The following is a 23,632-nucleotide window of genomic DNA, read 5'->3' on the forward strand; positions in this document are numbered from 1 at the left end:
CTACATTAAAACATTCTCTCCTCCTAAGACAAAGCTCTCAGGCTAGTGCAGCCAACACTTGAAGAGCTTACTATCGTTTATGAGTACAAACTATTTATAACTTCAGCCTGGTTGCATTTTTGGCAAGCCTCAAGTAAATCTCGTTGTTGTGTGCTTTGGAGTCAATTGTGACTCACAGCAACCCCATGCAACAGAGCAGAATTGCCCCATAGGGTTTCCTAGGTTGTAATCTTTTACGGGAACAGATCGCCAGGTCTTTTTGCCCACAGAGCCACTGGTGGGTTTGAACTGCCAGCCCTTTGGTTAGCAGTCAAGTGCTTAACGTTTGTGCAACCAGGGTTCCTTAAATCTCTTTAGTAAACAGTAAATATCAACTATGCATGTTAATCAGCAAGCATTAATCTGCCTAATGAGCTGTTGAAGAAGAGTAATGTTATTACGAGAATATTACACTACTGAGAGTAACTACTCAACTCGATGGCAGTAGGTAGGTTTAGGTAGAGAGTAACTACAATGAAGTTTAACTTGAAAAGTATTTTAAAATTGACACAGCTAAATTCTTAAACAGAAATGTGAAGTCCTAAATGTTTATATTAAAAAGAAATACTGAAAATTAATGAGCTATGCATTCATCACAAAGCTAAAAAAATTTCAAGAAGAAAAAAATTATGAGCAGAAATTAATAAAATAAAAAATAAACACATACTACCAAAAAAAAAAATTCATTGCTTTCGAGTCAATTCCAACTCATAGCGACCCTACAGGACAGAGGAGAACTGCCCCATAGAGTTTTGAAGAAGTACGTGGAAGATTTGAGCTGCCAAACTTTCGTTTAGCAGCCATAGCACTTACCCACTATGCCACCAGGCTTTCCAAACACATACTAGAAAGGAAAAATGAAGCCAAAAGCTGTTCTTTGAAAAGACTAATAAAAGTACACACCTCTGGCACGATGATAGATCATGAACAAAAAAGAAAAGTCTCCCTCCGAAAAAAAAAAAGGGACATAACTACAGGTACTGGAAATATTAAAAAGATAATAGGATATTTGGTGGAATAGGATATTAACGAGAAACTTTAAACAAATCAATCTGAAAATTTAGATGAAATGAAAAAATTCTTAGAATATGATCCTACCAAAAACTGACTCAGTAATTTAAAAATTATTTAAGCAACTAATTGCATGTGAAATAAATACCCACACTGAAATTCCAAACTTAACATTTGATGGATTTGTGTGAGGTCAACTAGCACTGCCTAAGTTTATGCAATATTAATAACCAAACATGTATGTGAGAAAGTTCTAATTTTTCTATATTCTACTATTTAAATAATAGCTAACCAAAAAAAGCTGGTCTCTAGTATCTCCAAAATGAAGATTACCATCATTCAATAACAACTATTAGTAGTGTATTTATTGAGAAGATAAATAAGAAAATCATGGAGATAGAAACTATATAATCAGAAACATTAGAGAAATAAGGAACTCTATATTAAGAATTCCTAAAATTTTTTTTCCAAAGTTTTTAAAATGTCTTGAAAATCTGATGAAAACTATAAATGCTCCTCCCATAAAACTGCAAGTAAGCACAAACTTCTGAATTTCCAGGGCTCAAGGACTCCCCTGATACTCATATGTGACATTGGTAGGAATTCCAGATAAGTAGAACTTCAGAGCACTTAAGAGTCAGTAAAAGTAACATAACAAACGAAAATGTAATGTTATCTCTATGAGATCAAAATGAAATGCAAATACCGAATTAAAATTACTAACAATCATGGTGAGGTACCTAGAGATAACTTTTAAATTGAGAGACTTAATTTAAATTATATGAGCCCAATTAAAAGAAAAACACAAGTCTCTAAAGAAACACATCCTTTAAGATCCACCTCAAATGGCACCTCCCTGATTAAACTTCCATTCTCAACTGCTCCCAGAGGCAGAACAGTCTCTACCTCTTCTACGGAATTATATTCCTGACGTATGTTACAGACATTGGGGTATGTGCCTTACCCCTTTACAGGAACGTAAGCTACTTCTGAGAAAGTTAATACCCTTTTCACTTTACTATTCCCTGCTGTACTGAGTGGATAATTGATGCAGCTCAAGTAATGGGATAGGCAAAGGAATAGGGATCTTGTAAACTCATTGTTTGTAGGTATAGTGACTGGAATTCCTAGAAGTAATAGAATCATTCTTAAAAGAACATGAATAATTTACAGTTAAAGTTACTATGCTGCTGAAGGAAAACGTGGACAATCAGGGTATGCTGTGACAGTAAAAGCAGAGGTAGAAACGCTTGGAAACAAGTACTACAGAAAAATGATAAATTCGCCATTTGGGTAATAAAAAGAAAAAAATGAATCTCTAACTTCAGCACTAATTTAACAAAAACAAACGTTCTTTATCTAACTACATTTGATCTTTTCTGGATCAGTTTGTTTGCTTAAGACATCAAAAGTAATTTTACTTGTGAAAATTTTCATCAGTTTCCTCCAGATGTAAGAGGATCTCCTCCGCGCACTCCAGGGAGGGAGCGCCCGTGATTTTCTCCTTCACGCTCTGGAACAGCTGCCTCAGCATCGCCTGCAGCATCGCCTCGTCGTCGCGGGAGAAATTGGCCATGGTCTGTCAGAATCAAACGCCCACCACCATTACACCCGGTCCGAGCAAACGCCGCGCACCGCGCACGCGCGCTCCCACCCAGCACCCAGCCCGCTCGCGCCGTTCCCAGGGAAACCAGGGCGAGCGGTTGGGGGCGTGCCCTTGGCTGCCCGCGCGTCGTTCTCGGAAAAAAAATCACCTTGGTTTGAGAAAACAAGGTTCTGCGAGGCCCCGCCTTTGGCACTCGTCGTTGTCAGCCTCCAGAACCAACAGAACTCAGGCTGCCCCGACTAATGCCAAAAAAAAAAAAAAAAAAAAACACCAGCCAGGAAGGAACTGACAGGAGGGCCCGACGGAGAAACGTAAGCGCTACGCGTGACGTCAGCCTGCGGACGTGGCTTCCGCGGTGGGGGGGAGTGCCACCCGATGGCCTTCTGGGACTCCTGGAGGAAAGTTCAGGCTGGCTGTCTCTGTGGTCTCAGAGTTGTATGTAGGTGGGTCGGGAAAGACTACGAAGAGACAAGAGACGATAAACGAAAGATAATAGGAGTGAAACTGAAAATAGCCTGAAATGTTTCAATTGAAGAGTGATTAGTAATGAACTGTTGCAATGCTGTTTTCCTCTTTGGATCAAAGAGCCTAATATCTACTGAGTACCCGCCCCTTACCAGCACCGTGCCAGGAGTATGAAAAAAGCAGCACTCTAATAGACAAAAAATAGACCACTACATATCATTGAGAAATGTGGCAGGTAAGCGCTGTGTAAATCCAGAATCACCTTTCAATCCAGCAGAGGTAGAGAGTAAAGAAAAAGAAGGAACACAACTGGACAAAAAAGGATAGGGGTCTGAGAGAGTTCAGAATGTTCAGGGACTTAGACTAGTAGGATGAGAAACAGAGGTGAAGAGACTAGAAAGTAAATTGATCACATCCTGAAGGGTCATGTGTGTCACTTTAAGGGCTCAGAGATTTATCCTGCAAGTAGTAGGACACAACTGCATTCCAGAGAGACACCATAAGTTACAGGATATAAAGATTTCTGCAGGAAGCTACAATGGATAATCATAGTCCTTCATCCAATTTGTAGATCTAGATCAATTCCCAGACCTCAGGCCCATTGATTGAAGGGTAGGCTGGATCCCACTGAGGACCTTTAAACACCACACTTGTATATATAATAAATAGTCCTCAGGTCTCCCCCACTGTGACCAGTAGGATTGCATTATGGCTTTCATGGACCTTCGACATTTTTGTCTTCATAGGTACACCTCTCTCTCCCTCCCCCTACATACACACATATATAAGGAGCCCTGGTGGAGCAGTGAGCCAGAATTGACTCAGTGGGAGTGGGTAGAGGTGGCAGAAACTTAAGCACTCAGCTGCTCACCCAAAAGTTGGCAGTTTGAACCCACTCAGACACTCTGTGGGAGACCTTGTGATCTGTTTCCGTAAAGATTACAGCCAAGAAAGCCTGTGGGGTAGTTCTACTCTGTTAGATGGGGTTGTTATAAGTCAAAAATGATTCAACAGCACCTAACAACAACAAATTTATATGTGTATATAAATAGAGGAAACCCTGGTGGCCTAGTGGTTAAGTGCTATGGCTGCTAACCTAAGGGTCGGCGCTTCTTAGAAACTTTATGGGGCAGTTCTACTCTGTCCCATAGGGTCACTATGAGTCAGAATCAACTCGACGGCACTGGGTTTGGTTTTTTTGGTTTTATGTAAATAGATAAATGATTTTATTTTATGACTGCATTGGTATAAAGACTAATACGGTGCATGCTGGATTCATTATTATGTATTATACTGACTTCTGATTTAAAAAATTAAAATTAAAACATTTTTGTGCATTCCTAAAAGTATGATGGGCCATAGGCATGATGCTTAATAAATCAGTCAGCCCAGGAGACTGTTGGCCATTCACTAGGATAACTAGCAAGAACATGCCAAACCATTTGGGAACCACGTTTAAGTGTTCTTCTCTTCTTCAGTTAGTTATTGAGAACCCTTTATGAGATCATCAGTGTTGTTCATAAGTTGAGAAACACCCTACCCTGCTTTTCACCTATATTGCTCCTAGGAACATCATGATCTATTAGCCATTGCCACAGATCCCTGTGGGTCAAGAACGCTAAATGCTACTCTGGTTCTGTTGCTCATTTTAGTAATTATGTCTAGATTACCTCTGACTGTTGATACGGCTATCTGGGCTCTGCCAATCAGGAATCCTTTAATTCTCATTGATAACTAATGGAGCCCAGTTTCCATGACAGGGTTGAATAGTGTCCCCCTAAAATTCATATTCACCACATTTATAACCTTCAAATGTGACCTTATTTGGAAATTGCATCTTTGCAGGTGTCATTACTTAAGGATCTCAAGGTGAAATCATCCTGAATTTAGGGTGGGCCCTAGATGCAATGATGGGTATACTTATAAGAAGAGGAGAGGACACAGAGACAAGAGAGAGAAGAGGGCCATATGAAGACAGGTAGAGATTAGAATGATGCAGCTACAAGCTAAGGAATGGCAACAATTCCCAGGAGCCACCAGAAGTTAGAAGAGGCAAGGAAGGATTCTTCCCTACTGCCTTCAGAGAGAGTGTGGCCCTACTGATAGCTTAATTTTGGACTTCTAGCCTCCAAAACTGTGAGAGAATTAATTTTTTATTGTTTTAAACCACCCAGTTTATGATAATTTCATATGGCAGACCTAGGAAACTAATACACAAGGTCAACCCTGCATATAGAGGACAGCCACAACCAAGCTTCACCAAGATCCCAGTGGCCCCTTCACTACTGAATTCCTTATTGTCTGACACACTCTAAAGTGACCTCCGCAATGAGTCATGCCCTTGTATAATCATCTCACCAAAATTCAGTTCCTGAGATTGTGTTTTTTACATTTCCTTTTTTTCAGTTTGCAAGAACCTGTGACTAGCTTCTAACTGATGAGAATGTCAAAGTCAAAAAAGAAAAAAAGGACCATTAAAAAGTAGGAAAAATAAAAATGCACAAATAAACACAATAGAGAAAGTCCAAAACACTGATAAATTTAAATAAACTAAACCCACTGAAAAGACAGGGATTTTAAAATAGCCAACTAATTGCAGCATTGTTCACAATAGCAAAAAGATGGAAACAGCCTAGGCGCCCATCAACAGATGAATGGATAAACAAACAATGGAATACTGTGCAACAAAGAACAAGAAATGAATCTGTGAAACATCTCACAACATGGATGAATTTGGAGGGCATTAGGCTAAGTGAAATAAATCAATCACAGAAGGACAAATACTCTATGAGAACACAACTGTAAAAACTCATGAAAAGGTTTACACACATTTTGTTATAAGGGAGGGGAATGATGGGAAGGATGGGAGGGAAAAACAATATCTATTTAGACAATAGATAAATGGTAAATTTGGTGAAGGGTAAAACAGCACACAGTACTGGGGAAGCCAGCACAACTTGTCCAAATCAAAGTCATGGAAGCTCCATAGACACATCCAAACTCCCTGAGGGAACCAAATTACTGGGCTGAGAGGACCATGGTCCTTGGGGGGCATCCAGCTCAATTGGTACAACATAGTTGATAAAATGTTCTACATTCTACTTTGGTGAGTAGCATCTGGGTCTTAAAAGCTTGTAAACGGCTGTCTAAGATTCTCCACTGGTCTCATCCCATCTGGAGCAAGGAAGAATGAAGAAAACCAAAGACATAAGGGAAAGATTACTCCAAAGGACTAACTACAACTACCACAGCCTGCACCAGACTGAGTCCAGCACAACCAGATGGTACCCACCTATCACCACCAACTGCTCTGACAGGGATCACAATAGAGGGTCCGGGACAGAACTGGAGAAAAATATAGAACAAAATTTTAACTCACACAAAAAAAAAAAACCCCAGACTTACTGGTCTGACAGAGATTGGAGAAACCCCGAGAGTATGGCCTCCGGACACCCTTATAGCTCAGTACTGAAGTCACTCCTGAGGTTCACCCTTCAGCCAAAGATTTGACAGACCTATAAAAAAAAAATGAGATTAAATGGACACCAGTCCAGGGGCAAGGACGAGAAGGGCAGAGGGACAGGAAAGCTGGTAATGGGGAACTCAAGATCGAGAAGGGGAGTGTGGACATGTTGTGAGGTTGTCAACCAATATCACAAAATCATATGTGTATTGTTGAATGAGAAACTACCTTTCTCTGTAAACCTTCATCTAAAGTATAATTAAAAAATTAAAATAGCTAGCTGTATGCTATTTACCAAAAGCCTAAAAACATAGTATTGTGGTGTCCTCCAAAAATATGTGTTGTGAATACTAATCTCTATGCCTGTGGTTATAATCCCATCTGGGAATGGGTTGTCTTTGTTATACCAGTGAAGCAGGATTAATGTAGCATGTGTTTCGAGTGAATCTCTTTTGAGGTATAAGAGATTAAACAAGCAAGAGAGCAAGCAGAGAGGGGAAGACAGATGCCAAGCCACATGAACATCTCCCAGGAGCAGAAGCTCAGAAGAGACAAAGATCTTCCTCCACAGCCAACAGAGAAAAAGCCTTTCCCCAAATCTGGCACCCTGAATTCAGACTTCTAGACTCCTAAACTGTGGGTGAATAAATTTCTGCTTGTTTAAGCTACCCACTTGTGGTATTTCTGTTACAGCAGCACTAGATAACAAAGACACATAGGAAAAATTACAGCTAAAAAGGTGAAAAAAATAAACTAGGTGAATATGAACCAAAAGAAAACTGGAAGCTATAGTCATACCAGTTAAACTAAAGTTTAAGAAAAAGAAAAAAGATTAAGTATATCAAGGGTCAATTCATAATTTAAAAAAAAAAAAGTTTAATTCAATGGGAAAATATAACAATTTTCAACTTAAGTAAGCAAGTTCATAATCTCCACAAATTTTTAACATTTTCCATGTTCTTCTGGAAATGATCTGCACATGTTGTTACATATCCTTGAATAAGGTACACTTCAAAGTTGAGCTACTGAGATATCCATGTTTTTTAGGTTTGCTTTATTAAGAAACAGGAAGGGAAAATACAGGAAATTCACTCACAATCACGTAGCATTTATGGAGAGCTGAACTTTCATTGATCGTTGTTATGGATACAACTTGGCCTCTCAAGAGATCGAAAAATTTTTGTTGAGACCTAATTATCTTTTTGCTCATACTATAATAACCCAACCATTTTCATGGCTCAGTCTCTGTCCACCGCTCTGTGATCTATACTTCTGCTTCTTACCATCTTAGTGCATCCTGCATTCAAAACTCTGTAAAACTGTAGTGGATGCCATGGTACACAGCCCAGAAACCCTTTGAAGGCCAAGCAATTACTCCCCCAGCTCCTGTGAATATTGGCTGCTGACGGATCACAGCTGAGTCCCTCTTCAGTAATTGCCCTGGAAAAAAGAAGCTGTCACACGCAAGGTTATGTTCCCTACTTGAGGGAGGCCTGTGTCTGATGACTGGTCAATATGGGGACACAAAAGCTGGCCCTCTTGCCTCAATTGGGACAATTCTTAAGTGCCAGCCCAGCTCCAGAACTCTTCATAGAATTGGATGAAATCTCTGTTGCAAGGGCATTACTGTTGAAACTCTCCTTGTGCCTAGTTCTGCCATCTACACTCCTCCCAGGTATTGTTCCCAAGAGCACATCCTAATAAACCTACAACATACAAATCTTAAATTCTGAGTTTGTTTCCAAGTGAATGCTACCTGTTATGTAGTGTTGCTAATGGGATGAGTTTCTGCTCATGTCATAGCCTGCTGGTTGACTTTTGCCAAGGCACTGATTCTTGTTTCAAACAGATATGGCCACACTAGCAGAATCAGTGATTCAAAATGTGATTTCTGTGTGTTTGATTTAATTTAAAAAAAATTAAGTTGTGGACATGGCAGATTCTTGAGAACTCATGGACTTGCAATGAGATAACATGTAAAATGCTAGCACCCAGCAGTGAATTTGGAAAAAAGTGCTTCATAACTGTTAGATATTATTATCATTGCCAATTTTCTGAAACTTTGGTAATTTTCATAGAACTTAGCCAGGTCCAACTTCTATAATCTATTTAGAAAGCAAACCATTACAGATTTTCTATTGAAATTGCCACCCCCACTTAAGCAATAAATCAAGCTAAATTAGGGTATAATGCTCCAAAATTCTTAATTAAGGTCTTTTTTGCATTTGGAATCTGCCATTTTAGAATATACTCTGATTTTTAATAGAGGGACATTTTGATTTGATCTAAGAACCAAGGGCTTTCTGATGAAAAATTCCTCAAATTCTGACATTCCAAGTATCTTCCTCTAAATATGCTCAGAATTTGCCAAAATGTATAAATTCCATTACCAATTGGTATATATTTTGAAAGGTAAAATAAATATGTGGCCATACAGCTAGTTTTTATTTCACTGAATTTTTAACAAGATCTATAATCTTGAAAATTGTTTTCCTTTGGGGCTTGTCTTAGGCTAGGTTGTCTAGAGATGCAAAACCAGTAAAGCATATAAATATATGTAAAGAGCGATTTATATTAATGAAATGGCTCATGCAGCTTTAGAGGCTGGAATGTCCTCAGTCTGTGAATCAGTTGGAGGCTTCTCCTGATTCATGTAGCTTCTGGGGCTGGCCAACCCAAGATTGGCAAGTCAGACAGCAGGGCTCTGGCTCACAGGCTGTGAAGACGGATGAATCCCAAGATCAGCAGACAAGACAGCAGGTAAGCTACTAGCTCAAGTCCAAAAACCAGAGGTCAGACAAACAGGAGCCAGCTGCAGGATCCAGAGCTAACAAAAACCCACGAGCCTTGCCCAAACATCCACCTATATTGGATGAAGACCACACCCACAAAGAAACTACCTATCAACTGATGGTTACTCAGAAATCTCATCAGGGAAGTGATCACATCATCATATGACTGCCAAACTACAGCACAACTGCTGAACCACTGAGAATCATGGCCCAGCCAAGTTGACAAACAACCTTAATGATCACAGGGCTTTTTAAATGAGAAGGATAGCAAATAATGATAATACTTCTCTGAAGTATAAAAAATTCAAATTAGTGATATCAAACCAACCAGCCACTGCTGTCAAGTCTAATTCCGACTCATAGCGACCCTATAGGACAGAGTAGAACTGCCCCGTAGAGTTTCCAAGGAGCACCTGGCAGATTCGAACTGCCAACCTCTTGGTTAGCAGCCATAGCACTTAACCACTACGCCACCAGGGTTTCCAATTAGTGATATAGCCATATATTAAACTGAAAAAAAAAAAAACTGAAGAGATGAAAATGTTATATAATAATGAATATATGAAAACTCTTCAGCCACATTGATTTAAAAAAAAAAAAACAAGATAACCGTTTTAGATCTACCAAATTAGCAAAGTTTTAGAGAATATGGATGCTTGTTGTTCTTAGGTGCCCTCGAGTCGGTTCCAACTCATAGCGCCCTATGCACAACAGAATGAAACACTGCCCAGTCCTGAGCCATCTTTACAATCATTGTTATACTTGAACTCATTCTTGCAGCCACTGCGTCAATCCACCTCGTTGATGGTCCTCCTCTTTTCCGCTGACCCTGTACTCTGCCAAGCATGATGTCCTTCTCCAGGGACTGATCCCTCCTGGCAACATGTCCAAAGTATGTAAGATGCAGTCTTGCCATCCTTGCTTCTAAGGAACATTCTGGTTGTACTTTTTCCAAGACAGATATGTTCATTCTTTTGGCAGTCCGTGGTATATTCAATATTCTTCTCCAACACCACAATTCAAAGGCGTCAATTCTTTGGCCTTCCTTATTCACTGTCCAGCTTTCACATGCATATGATGCGATTGAAAATACCATGGCTTGGGTCAGGCACACCCTAGTCTTCAAGGTGACATCTTTGCTCTTCAACATTTTAAAGAGGTCCTTTGCAGTAGATTTACCCAATGCAACCCATCTTTTGTTTCTTGACTGCTGCTGCCATGGATGTTGATTATGGATCCAAGTAAAATGAAATACTTGACAAATCTTTTCTCTGTTTATCATGTTGCTCATTGGTTCAGTTGTGAGGATTTTTGTTTTCTTTAAGTTGAAGTGCAATCCATACTGAAGGCTGTGGTCTTTGATCTTCATTAATAAGTGCTTCAAGTCCTCTTCACTTTCAGCAAGCAAGGTTGTGTCATCTGCATAACACAGGTTGTTAATGAGTCTTCCTCCAATCCTGATGCCCCATTCTTCTTCATACAGTCTAGCTTCTTGGATTATTTGCTCAGCATACGGGCTAAATAGGTATGGTGAAAGAATATAACCCTGATGCACACCTTTCCTGACTTTAAACCATGCGGTATCCCCGTGTTCTGTCCAAACAACTGCCTCTTGATCTATGTAAAGGTTCTTCATGAGCACAATTAAGTGTTCTGGAATTCCCATTCTTTGCAACGTTATCCATAATTTGATATGATCCACACAGTCGAATGCCTTTGCATAGTCAATGAAACACAGGTAAACATCCTTCTGGTATTCTCTGCTTTCAGCCAGGATCCATCTGACATCAGCAATGATAACCCTGGTTCCACATCCTCTTCTGAAATTAGCCTGAATTTCTGGCAGTTCCCTGTTGATATACTGCTGCAGCCGTTTTTAAATGATCTTCAGCAGAATTTTGCTTGCGTGTGATATTAATGATATTTAGTTCTGAATAAAATGCAATGCAATGATTACTCCTTTATACTACTGTTAAGAGTGCAGATCAGCAAAATTTTCCTGGAAAGTAAATTATCAATATGTCTCAAGAACTTTGACTCAGTACCAGAGATGCAACTAATGATTTATCATAAGGATGTTTACAGACATGTTATTTGGAACATCAAAAAATTAGATGGAAAGCCTTCTATATATTTCACAAGTTGAAGATTAAATAATTTATGGTGCAGTTATATGCTGTTAATGTCAGCCATTTAAAAAATAATATTTTTTATGAATGTTATTAACATGTTCACAATATTTTAAGTGGAAAATACTATATTCAGTATAGATTTAGTGAATGTGTTCAATGTGCTATGCTTGACTGTGTACTAGGTATTATATATACTAACATTGAAATTGTGGGTGAAAATTTTATAAACAATACAAACAAAAAAAGATCTCAAGGAAATACAGCAAAATTGATGATATTTTAGATATCTTTGAGCAGTGGGATTATATGCAATTTTTTTCCTTTATATTTGTTTTTACTATCAAAATTTCTTCACTAATTAATAAAAGTAATAATTATTTTGACTTTATTCCCAGGAAACTCAATAACTTTTTAAAGAATTATTCAAACAATTTTCCCATCAACCATCAATTCCGTTAAATAATATGCCATACCTATTTTAAGAGTTATAGTACTATTCCACCAAGCATCTGTCACTTTGTTGTACTGTGGTGTCTTGAGTGTTGCTGTGATGCTGGAGTTATGTCACCAGTATTTCAAATACCAGCAGGGTCACCCATGGTAGACAGATTTCAGCTGAGCTCCCAGACTAAGACAGACCAGGAAGAAAGACCTGGCAGTTTACATCTGAAAAAAATTAGCCAGTGAAAACCTTAAGAATAGTAGTGGAACATTATCTGATATAGCGTCAGAAGACGAGCTCCTCAGAATGGAAAGCACTCAAAATGCAACTGGGGAAGAGCTGCTTCCTCAAAGTAGAGCTGACCTTAATGACATGGATGGAGTCAAGCTTTCAGGACCTTCTTTTTCTAATATGGCACAACTCAAAATGAGAAGAAACAGCTGCAAACATACATTAATAATCAGAAGTATGAATTTAGGAAAATTCAAAATCATCATAAATTAAATGGAAAGCATCAACATTGATATCCTAGGCATTAGTGAGCTGAAATAAACTGGTTTTGGCCATTTGGAATAGGACAATCATATGGTCCACTATGCTGAGAATGACAAATTGAAGAAGAACAGCATTGCATTCATCATCGAAAAAAAAATTCAAGATATATCCTGAAGGACAACGCTGTCAGTGATAGGATAAAATTCATACACCCACAAGGAAGACCAGTTAATATGACTGTTATTCAAATTTACGCATGAGCCATTAAGGGCGAAGATGATGAAATTGAAGTTTTTACCAACTTATGCAGTCTGAAATTGATCGAGCATGCAGTCAGGATGCATTGATAATTACTGGAGATTGGAATGTGAAAGTTGGAGACAAAGACAAAGGATGGGTAGTTGGAAAATATGGCCTTAGTGACAGAAAAGAATCTGGAGATCACATGATAGAATTTTGCAAGACCAATTACTTCTTCACTGCAAATATATTTTTTCAACAACATAGATGGCAACTATGCATGTGGACCTTGCCAGGTGGAAAACACAGGAATCAAATCAACTATATATGTGGAAAGAGACAATGGAAAAACTCAATATGATCAGTAAGAGCAAGGCCGGGGTCAACTGCAGAACAGACCATCAATTGCTCACACGGAAGTTCAAGTTGAAGCTGAAGAAAATTAGATGACCTTGAATATATCCCACCTGAACTTAGAGACCATCTCAAGAATAAATTGACACATTGAACACTAATGACTGACTACCAGACGAGTTGTGGAATGACATCTGGGACATCATACATGAAGAAAGCAAGAGGTTATTAAAAAGAAAGAAAAGGCCACAAGGGATGACAAAAGAGACTCTGAAACTTGCTCTGGAACATAAAGTAGCTAAAGTGAAAGGAAGAAATGATGAAGTAAAAGAGCTAAACAGAAAATTTTAAAGGGCAGCTTGAGAAGACAAAGTAAAGTATTATAATGAAATGTGCAAAGACTTAGAGTTAGAAAACCAAAAGGGAAGAAAACGTTCAGCATTTCTCAAGCTGAAAGACCTGAAGAAAAAATTCAAGCCTTGAGTTGCGATATTGAAGGATTTTATGAGGAAAATATTAAATGATGCAGGAAGCATCAAAAGAAGATAGAAGGAATATACAGAGTCACTATACTAAAAAGAATTGGCTGACATTCAACCATCTCAGGAGGTGGCATATGATCAAGAACTGACGGTACTGAAGTAAGAAGGATAAGCTACACTGAAGGCACTGGCGAAAACAAGCCTCCAAGAATTTATGGAATACCTATTGAGATGTTTCAACAAACAGATGCAATGCTGGAAGTGTTCACTTGTCTATGTCAAGAAATGTGGAAGACAGCTACCTGGCCAATCGACTGGAAGAGGTCCATAGTTATGCCATTCCAAAGAAAGGCGATACAACATAATGTGGAAATTATTGAACAGTATTACTAATATCACACAAAAGTAAAATTCTGCTGAAGATCATTCAAAAGCAGGTGCAGCAAGCAGTACATTGAAAGGGAACTACTAGAAATTCAAGCTGGATTCAGAAGAGGAGGTGGAACAAGGGATATCATTGCTGATGTCAGATCGATCTTGGCTTAAATCAGAAAGATGTTTACCTGTGTTTTATTGACTACGCAAAGGCATTCAACTGTGTGGACCATAACAAATTATGGATAACACTGCAAAGAATGGGAATTTCCGAACATTTAATTGTACTCATGAGGAACCTGTAAATAGACCAAGCGGCAGTCATTCAAACAGAATAAGGGGATAGTGAGTGGATTAAAGTCAAGAAAAGTGTAAATCAGGGTTGTATGCTTTCACCATACTTATTCAATCTGTATGCTGAGCAAATAATTCAAGCAGCTGGACTGTTTGAAGAAGAATGGGACATCAGGATTGGAGGAAAAACCATTAAAAACCTTCAGTATACAGATGACACAACCTTGCTTGCTCAAAGTGAAGAGGATTTGAAGCACTTACTGATGAAGATCAAAGACACAGCCTTCAATATGGATTACACCTCAACGTAAAGAAAACAAAAATCCTCACAACTGGACCAATAAGCAACATCATGATATATGGAGAAAAGACTGAAGTTATCAAGTATTTCATTTTACTTGGATCCACAATCAACACCCATGGAAGCAGCAGTCAAGAAATTAAAAGATGCACTGCATTGCGCAAATCTGCTACAAAGACCTCTTCAAAGTGTTAAAAAGCAAAGATGTTACTTTAAGGACTAAGGTGTGCCTGACCCAAGCCATGGTATTTTCAATTGCCTCACCTGAAAGCTGGACAATGAATAAGTAAGCCCAAAGAAGAATTGATGGCTTTGAATTACGGTGTTGGCAAAGAATATTGAATATACCATGGACTGCCAAAAGAACGAACAAATCTGTCTTGGAAGAAGTTCATCCAGAATGCTCCTAGAAGCAAAGATGGCAAGACTTTGCCTCACATACTTTGGACACGTTATCAAGAGGGACCAATCCCTGGAGAAGGACATTGTCATGGATTGAATTATGTCCCCACCCCCCCAAAATATGTGTATTAACTTGGTTAGGCCATGATTCCCAGTATTCTGTGGTTGCCCTCCAATTTGTGATTGTAATTTTATATTAAAGAGGATTAGAGTAAGATTATAATGCCCTTACCAGGTCACATCCCTGATCCAATGCAAAGAGAGTTTCCCTGGGGTGTGGCCTGTACCACCTTTTTTCTCTCAAGAGATAAAAGGAAAGGGAAGCTAGTAGAGAGTTGGGGACCTCATACCACCAAGATAGCAGCACTAGGAACAGAGCACATCCTTTGGACCCAGGGTTCCTGCGCCTCAGAAGCTCCCCAACCAGGGGAAGATTGAGGACAAGGACCTTTCTCCAGAGCCAATAGAGAGAGAAAGCCTTCCCCTGCAGCTGATGCCCTGAATTTGGACTTTTAGCCTACTTTACTGTGAGAAAATAAAATTCTCTTTATTAAAGCCATCAACTTGTGGTATTTCTGTTATAGCAACACTAGATGACTAAGACAGACATAATGCTTGGTAAAGTAGATGGTCAGCAAAAAAGAGAAGGACCCTCAATGAGATGGATTGACACAGTGGCTGGAACAATGGGCTCAAGCATAACAACAATTGTGAGGACTGTGCAGGACAAGGCAGTGTTTTGTTCTGTTGTACATAATGTCACTTGAGTTGGAACCAACTCAAGGGCACCTAACAACAACATAACAGCAACATAGCAATATTCAAGCAAAGACTGAATCTCCCAAAATCTTAGCACAGGAATGATATAAATGTGCTAAAATCTCATGCACTCTAGAAGGAAGCCAGTGCATAATGTCTAAAACTAATCATTTTTACATCATTTTGTATGTAAAATAGGAACCTCCCTATCCCTCTGTCCTCTTAACTGGCTTTCTTTTCTTTTTAACGATCACCATATTTTTTCTTATTATCTGTTTCTATCACTAAATATAAACTTCATAAGAGAAGGGGATTTTTCTGTTTGCTATTGTTGTGTCCCCATCAGTTAGAACAGTGTCTGAAAAGTTATAATTGCTCAAATATACTTGTTGAATGATAGAATAAATGGGATTCTGGTACAAAGTGTGGCCTTTGATGCATCTTCACAATTTGGCCAGTTTGCAGAGCCTGACTTTTACTACTCCATGGGCCATGTGAATTTTTTTACAATATCTTTTACTTCCAAAGGCATGAAATAATTTTGTGTGAACTCACAGCCAAAGATGACATACTGAACATATGCATCTATTTTTGTTCCCTGTTTAAACCATACTAAAATGACGAGAAAGGGCATAAACTCACAAAAGGAAGAATAGATACAGAGATAATACCAATAAAAATTTACAAGTTAGAAAACAAATAGATAAGTAGGAAATAACTCAACATACCTGAGAAAAATTTATCTTAAATCAGCAAAAGGGGAAGCCAAGACCTAACCTGGATTAAGTTACAAAATTAAGTCAGGAACTGGTGATCTCAGATACCTCTAGAAATGAGTATGACCGCAGCCCCAACCTGGTAAAAGACTGGGGAAGAAATAAACAGAGGGCTAAAAAAAAAAAAAAAAAATTATAGATTAGGGAGCATCAAGCAGTGTTGAGGGTGGGAAAAACATACTTAAAACAAAGTTGTTACATGAACATTTACATACTCAAGACTATGACTACCCTTCTAACTTCCTCCTCCTTTAGAGAGATCTTCATCCTCTGTGCAAGAAAGTGGTAAGAGTCTTCTCTGGGAACTTTATAGCCCAATATGAAAGACCCAACATCCTAGACAGATCACCCTACAGAGGAGCTCACAGTCAATATGCTGTACTGGTCTATTGCCCAGTTGGCTAAGTTGGAAGCTACATTTCCCCTTCCCTGTATTGTTCTCAGTTAGAACTCGCCAAGAGAAATTTGAGTAAGATTTGGAGATGGAAGGTAAGCAGTGATCATTACTTTCTAAAGAGTTCCACAGTTAAATATGATGCCAGAAAATGTATAAGGTGCCAAGTAGGTTCTAGGTTGGAACCTACCTCAACTCCCTGTTTAGCTCTTGTTCCCAACTGTAGGTCCTGCTGACTAACAACATCCTCAGACCCACCTCCAGACACTTGGTGGCAAATCTACAGAGATAGTACAGTGATCAGTTTTCCCCTAGCCTCTCCTTGCACTCCCCTTTGCAGTCCCACTCTGGTGGCTAGACATGCTTGACTTTTTAGATTCCCCTAGAAACTCTGATTTATCCACCCACATCCACGTCATTGCCTGAGGAGAACTGGCTGGTGATTTTTCCTCTGTTCTACCTATACCTCCTTCTAGTCCTTTTCTGGCTCCTCTCACGATTATTTGAGATGTAATTCCTACAATAAAAACCTTAACCCATAACATTTACAGAGACTTTGCTTCCCTGCTTGAACACTGGCTAGCAGAGTTCACAAGTCCTATTCACATATTCAGCTATCCCAATCAGCTTTTCAATCCCTCTCTTTTTAATTCTGCTAACCGTGCATCTGAGAAAAGACTCTAATATGACAGGTTTCAAAACAAACAGAAAGAACACAGTTTAAAGCAAACAGAGAAAAAATACTTCCTCCTCCAAATACTATTATCTATTTCCTTTAGGACAAAAACAAAACAAAATATTGCAGCCACCCAGAAAACGGGCAGGAATCTATGAAAAAGAAATATTCAGATAACACAAAGAGTTCTTGAGAATTAAAAATACGATAGCAGAAATTAAAAACTTATCAGAAGACCTGGAAAATAAAGCTGATGCCATCTTCATAAAATAGGAAAAAAGAGAGAGAGGGGGATAGAAGAAAAAAGATTAAACAAGCCATCAAAAAAACAAAAGTCGATTCCGGGGGATCCAATACTGGAAAACACTGGAATTCCACAGAGAGAGGAAAGCATAAAGGTGGAAATCACCAGTGAAATAATCGAGAAAGGTCTCAGGAAATGAAGAGTTTCTAGATTAAAAGGCTCACCCACTGTCAACAAAATGGAGGAAAATAGATGCACACCAAGGTAGATCACTTGAGATTTCACAACACTTATTAAAGAAAAAAGATCCTCAAAGATTCCAAAGAATAAAAACTGGTCATATACAAAAGAACAAGCTCACCTTCTCCCAAAAATTGCCCTCTTGGGAGGAACCCAGAAGGGAAGCAGAATACTGAAAGAATTTAAGTCATAGGTTTGTGCCTGGTGGATTTGAACTGTCGACCTTTGGGTTAGCAGCCATAGCTCTTAACATTATGCCACCACAGTTTCTATAAAGAGGAAAAAATAGCTTATTGGCTCCTACTGCTTCAAACAGTCATTTGAAAAAAACAAATGGGATACTATGTGGTTTAAAATCGGGAAAGCTGTGCATCAGGGTTGTATCCTTTCACCATACTTATCCAATCTGTACGCTGAGCAGATAATCCAAGAAACTGGACTATATGAAGAAGAATGGGCATCAAAATTGGAGGAAGACTCATTAACAACCTTTGTAATGCAGATGACACAGCCTTGCGTGCTGAAAGTGAAGAGGACTTGAAGCACTTACTGATGAAGATCAAAGACTACAGCCTTCAGGATGGATTGCACCTCAACATAAAGAACACAATAATCCTCACAACTGGACCAGTAAGCAACATCATAATAGGTGGAGAAAATTGTGAAGTTTTCAAGGATTTAATTTTACTTCTATCCACAATAAACACCCATGGAAGCAGCAGTCAAGAAATCAAACAATCTATTGCATTGGGCAAATCTGCTGCCAGAAACCTCTTTAAAGTGTTTAAAAGCAAAGATGTCACTTTGAAGACCAGGGTGCACCTGACCCAATCCAGGGTATTTTCAATTGCCCCATATGCATGTGAATGCCAGACAATGAATATGGAAGACCAAAGAAGAAGATGCGTTTGAATTATGGTACTGACGAAGAATACTAAATATACCATGGACGGCCAGAAGAACGAACAAATCTGTCTTGGAAGAAGTACAGCCAGAATTCTCCTTAGAAGCAAGGACGGCAAGATTTCGTCTTACGTACTTTGGACATGTTCCCTGGAGAAGGGCATCATGCTTAGTAAAACAGAGGGTCATCAGAAGAGAGAAAGACCCTCAATGAGATGGATTGACACAGTGGCTACAACAATGGTCTCAAGCATAACAACAATCATGAGTATGGCACAGGACCAAGCAATGTTTTTGTTCTGTTGTACACAGGGTTACTATGCATTAGAATCAATTCAACAGCACTTAACAACAACACTGCTTCAAATTGAATTGGACTAAAAAAAAAAAAATTCTCACTGTATAAAGAAGGAGAAGTAAAGAAACTACTTTTTCTATGCTCATTTAATTTGTAATAGAGTCAATTTATAACCTCAGAATACAGAAGTTTAGCCAAAGGAGGGAAGATTTTGTCCATGAGAAAACTGAAGCACAGAGAGCTTAAATGTCTTTGCCAAAGTTAAAGCTGAAAATGGAATGGTAATTTCAGCTACACTTGACCTTAGTAGAAAGCTGGCCCTCTTAACCAAATACAGGTATCTTGATTCCTCAGCAAGGGCTCTTTCCTCAAAATTTTGGCTCTCCAGTAATTCCTTTTCTCACCCCAGCTTCTAGGCAATGATGCAGCTCTTTATTCTTTTCGTGACCATGTATCTGATGTTTATAGGTGGAGATAACTTTAAAAAAAAGTTATTTTACAACAAGTTACCTATGAAAACACATCAAGGAGGAATCCAAAGTCACTGGGAGGTCTTAGCAGATGTCTTTGGCAGTAGTGAAATGTAGGAAGGAGAAAATTTCAAACTCCAGTTTCATTTGAAGACTTCTAATAATATTGATACAGACAACTTCCCCAGTTTAAGGCTTATAAAGACAGTAAACCAAAAAAAAAACAAACTCACTGCCGTCGAGTCGATTCCAACTCATAGTGGCCCTATAGGACAGAGTAGAACTGCCCCCATAGAGTTTCCAAGGAATGCCTGGCGGATTTGAACTGCCGACGTCTTGGTTAGCAGCCATAGCACTTAACCACTACGCCACCAGGGTTTCCTATAAAGACGGTAAGACTGGTAGAAATACAAATAGGGAATATATTCAGCTGACAAGATAATATTTTCAACAAGTATGATCACAAAAGTTTTTAACAATTTCTTGAATGTATGGATGGTCAAAATAGAAAGGTAGCTATCTCAGGGTTCTCTAGAGAAACAAAACTAGTGATACACAGACATACATATATAGGTGGTGCATATGATTTTTTTTTTTTATGATTAATGCCCTAGGCTGCTAACAAAGTCCGGAGGTTCAAAGTCCTAGTGATCTACTTCTGAAAAATCAGCCATTGAAAACCCTATGAAGCATGTTCAACTCTAACACAGATGGGGTCTCCATAATTTGGAATCAACTCAATGGCAACTGGTAGAGACGGAGATTGATTTATTTTAAGAAACTGGCTCATACGACTCTCGGAGACTGGCAAGTCCAAACTGCATAGATCAGGTGACAGGCTGGAGACTTCCGCAGGCTTGCACTCCAAAATCTGTTGTTCACGAAAAGGGAAGAGTGAAGAGCAAGAGAGTTCTTGGAAAATGTCTTTTTATAGTCTGTAGGCAGAATAAACCCTAGGGAAACTCCCTTTTTGCTTTTAAGGCCTTCAACTTATTTAGTTGAGGCCCACCCACATTACAAAAGGTAATCTGCTTTATTTAAGGCCAACAGATTTAACCACATATAGCTACTTCATAACAGCAACTAGACTAGTGTTTTACTAAACAACTGGGCACCGTAGCCTAGACAAGTTGACATATAAAATTAACCATCACAGTAGCCGTTAGACATGTGAGGATGCTGGATGCCTAGCATTCTACCCCACCCATCACTTGACTTCCCTTCACAGTCTGAGGTGCTTCTAAGCAACAAAGACCTAATTATTTCAGTGATTACTCTTTCTGTGTGTTTTAAAATAATTTGATTCCTGTTCAGTGCAGACCCTCAAAAAACTATAGGGTCTTATTACAATACTTTGTAAATTATGACTTTCCTATAGATATAGTCTTTCCTGTCATCCCCACAATTTCCTGTATAATAGATAATACAGATGAGAAACTGTGGTTCAGAAAATTGAAGTGATTTCTCCAAGGTCACGTAACTGGAACAGGAGGAGCTGGAATTCAAAACAAAATCTCCCAACTGTAAATCCCTTTCCACTCCGATTCCTTCCTGAATTTATCTGATTTTCAACAGGGCAATGACTCTCAACCTTAACTCTGCCCCAGCAAATTACTCATAGCTTTTCTTTATCATCAAAAAGTAGTTTGTCAAGAATCACTGTCAAAAATTCTTAATCTGGTGAACTGTATTGCCCTTCTAAATTTAACTCTATACCAAATTATGGACAGACAGAGATTCCTTGGCCTGCAGGTCTGCTGGTCTGAAATTTTCTGTAGCGCCTGACAGACCTTTTTGATCCATCACAGTTAGTCACATCAGTCATATCACCTCAAAGAACACATTGTAAAGAAAATAATGTGACTTGATTGATGTGAACAGATGTGACGGGGGACAATTAAGTTTCAGACTAAGAATCCAAAGAGAAAAAACACCTGATGCTCTATCAGGTTCACTAAACAAAGACTCCATTGCTACCAACATAAATACGATTTACATGCTTTGTTTCCTCAAGTGAGAAGAGAGGAAATATAAGCAAATAGTATGGTGTGTATTTATCTGCCATGAGTGGGCAGAAAATTTCCTCTGAGAGTCTGAAATCTAGTATTTCCCATTGCATTCCAGAGTGAAGTCTAACCTAAGCATTGCTAATTCACAGCGGAAAAAAAAATAATGTGTCTTAGGAAGCAAATTATCATTATTATACATATGGATGACACCATTTCAAAATAATTCAATATATTACTTTAAGAAAAACAAAGGATTTTAATAGATTTACAATTTAAATGGTACTTTATTGAGACTATTTCTAAAGCACTTACATTTCAAATTTTAAAAGGTATTTACTTTATTACCAAAGGTTGTACCCATTCTTTTTTTTTTTTTTTTTGCTGTGGAGTCGATTCTGACTTATAGCAACCCCATGTATGTCAGAGTAGAACTGTGCACCATATGGTTTTCTTTCTTTTTTTTTTTTTAAATTATACTTTAGATGAACAAATTACAGAACAAATTACTTTCCTCATTAAACAATTAATACACATATTGTTTTGCAACATTGGTTGCCAACCCCACGACATGTCAACACTCTCCCCTTCTCGACCTTGGGTTCCCCATTACCAGCTTTCCTGTCCCCTTTTGCCTTCTTGACCATTCCCCTAGGCTGGTGTGTCCATTTAGTCTCACTTTGTTTTATGGGCCTGTCTAATCTTTGGCTGAAGGGTGAACCACAGGAGTGACTTCAGTACTGAGTTAAAACGGTGTCCAGGGCCATACTCTCGGGGTTTCTCCAATCTCTGTCAGACCGGTAAGTCTGGTCTTTTTCTGTGAGTTAGAATTTTATTCTATATTTTTCTGTAGCCCTGTCTGGGATCCTCTATTGCGATCCCTGTCAGAGCAGTCGGTGGTGGTAGGTGGGCATCATCTAGTGCTGGACTAAGTCTGATAGAAACTATGGTCCTTGTGGTCCATTAATCTTTTGGACTAATCTTTCCCTACGTCTTTGAGTAACCATTCTTTTCAAGGCCTTCTTTCAGTTGGGTTTTACCTTAAAATTGAAGCCTATGTAAAACAAAGAAAAAAATAACATATATGTATATAAGATGGCACATATGGTTAAGGACTTGACTACTAGCTGAAAGACTGGTGGTTCGAACCCACCCGCAGGCACCTTGGAAGACAAGAGTAGTGATCCGCTTCCAAAATGTCACAGCCTTAAAAACTCTGTGGAGTAGTTCTACTCTGCACACATGGGGTTGCCATGAGTGGAAATCTAGTCTAAGATACCTAACAACAACCATATGAGCCACCAAAGGTAGATAGACAGACAGAAAAAACAAACACTCACACACACACATATATATAGCTTGTTGTTGTTAGGTGCTGTCACATCGGTTCCTACTCACGGTGATCCTATGTACAACAGAAGGAAACACTGGTTCTGTGCCATCCTCACAATTATTGCTATGTTTAAGCACACTGTTGCAGGTACTGCATCAATCCATCTCATTGAGGGTCTTCCTTTTTTATGCAGATCCACTGCTTTACCAAGAATGATGTCCTTCTCCAGGGACTGGTCCCTCCTGATAACATGTAAAAAGTATGTAAGATGAAGTATCGCCATCTTCCCTTCCAAGATGCATTCTGGCTATACTTCTTCCAAGACAGATTTGCTTAAAAAAAAACTTTGGGTTGGTTACAGATTATTATTCTCTCCACCAAGATACTTAAATATGCAAATGTTACATCTCAATATATAATGAAAAAACAGAATTACATATATATAAAGTACATGTATAAATATGTGTACATATTTATATGTGTTTCTTTTTTCATTATATATGCAAATGTTACATCTTAATATATAATGAAAAATACGTATATAAATATATACACATATTTATGTATATACTTTATATATATGTAATTCTGTTTTTTTCATTATATATTGAGATGTAACATTTGCATATTTAAGAATCTT

At 38.6% G+C, this 23,632-nt stretch overlaps 1 protein-coding gene across 8 annotated transcripts in view; it reads right to left on the bottom strand.

Annotated features, from left to right (window-relative positions):
* The window catches only part of TBC1D32 (TBC1 domain family member 32), a 318,311-nt gene that overhangs the window by 263,337 nt on the left and 31,342 nt on the right, over window positions 1-23,632 (bottom strand). For 6 of the 8 annotated variants that reach the window (XM_023539436.2, XM_064290356.1, XM_064290358.1 and 3 more), the window contains exons 1-2: window positions 2,805-2,915; window positions 2,472-2,629 (exon numbers count right to left, since the gene is read on the bottom strand). In XM_023539436.2, the coding sequence (XP_023395204.2) occupies window positions 2,472-2,626 (155 nt within the window). In that variant the 5' untranslated portion in view covers window positions 2,627-2,629; window positions 2,805-2,915. Of the gene's footprint in view, window positions 1-2,471; window positions 2,630-2,804; window positions 2,916-6,526; window positions 6,637-23,057; window positions 23,235-23,632 lie in introns of those variants that run through there. The other 2 variants (XM_064290353.1, XM_064290365.1) reach the window with 2 other exon arrangements.

Source organism: Loxodonta africana, chromosome 1, assembly GCF_030014295.1.
Source record: "Loxodonta africana isolate mLoxAfr1 chromosome 1, mLoxAfr1.hap2, whole genome shotgun sequence".
NCBI classification, from domain to species: domain Eukaryota; kingdom Metazoa; phylum Chordata; class Mammalia; order Proboscidea; family Elephantidae; genus Loxodonta; species Loxodonta africana.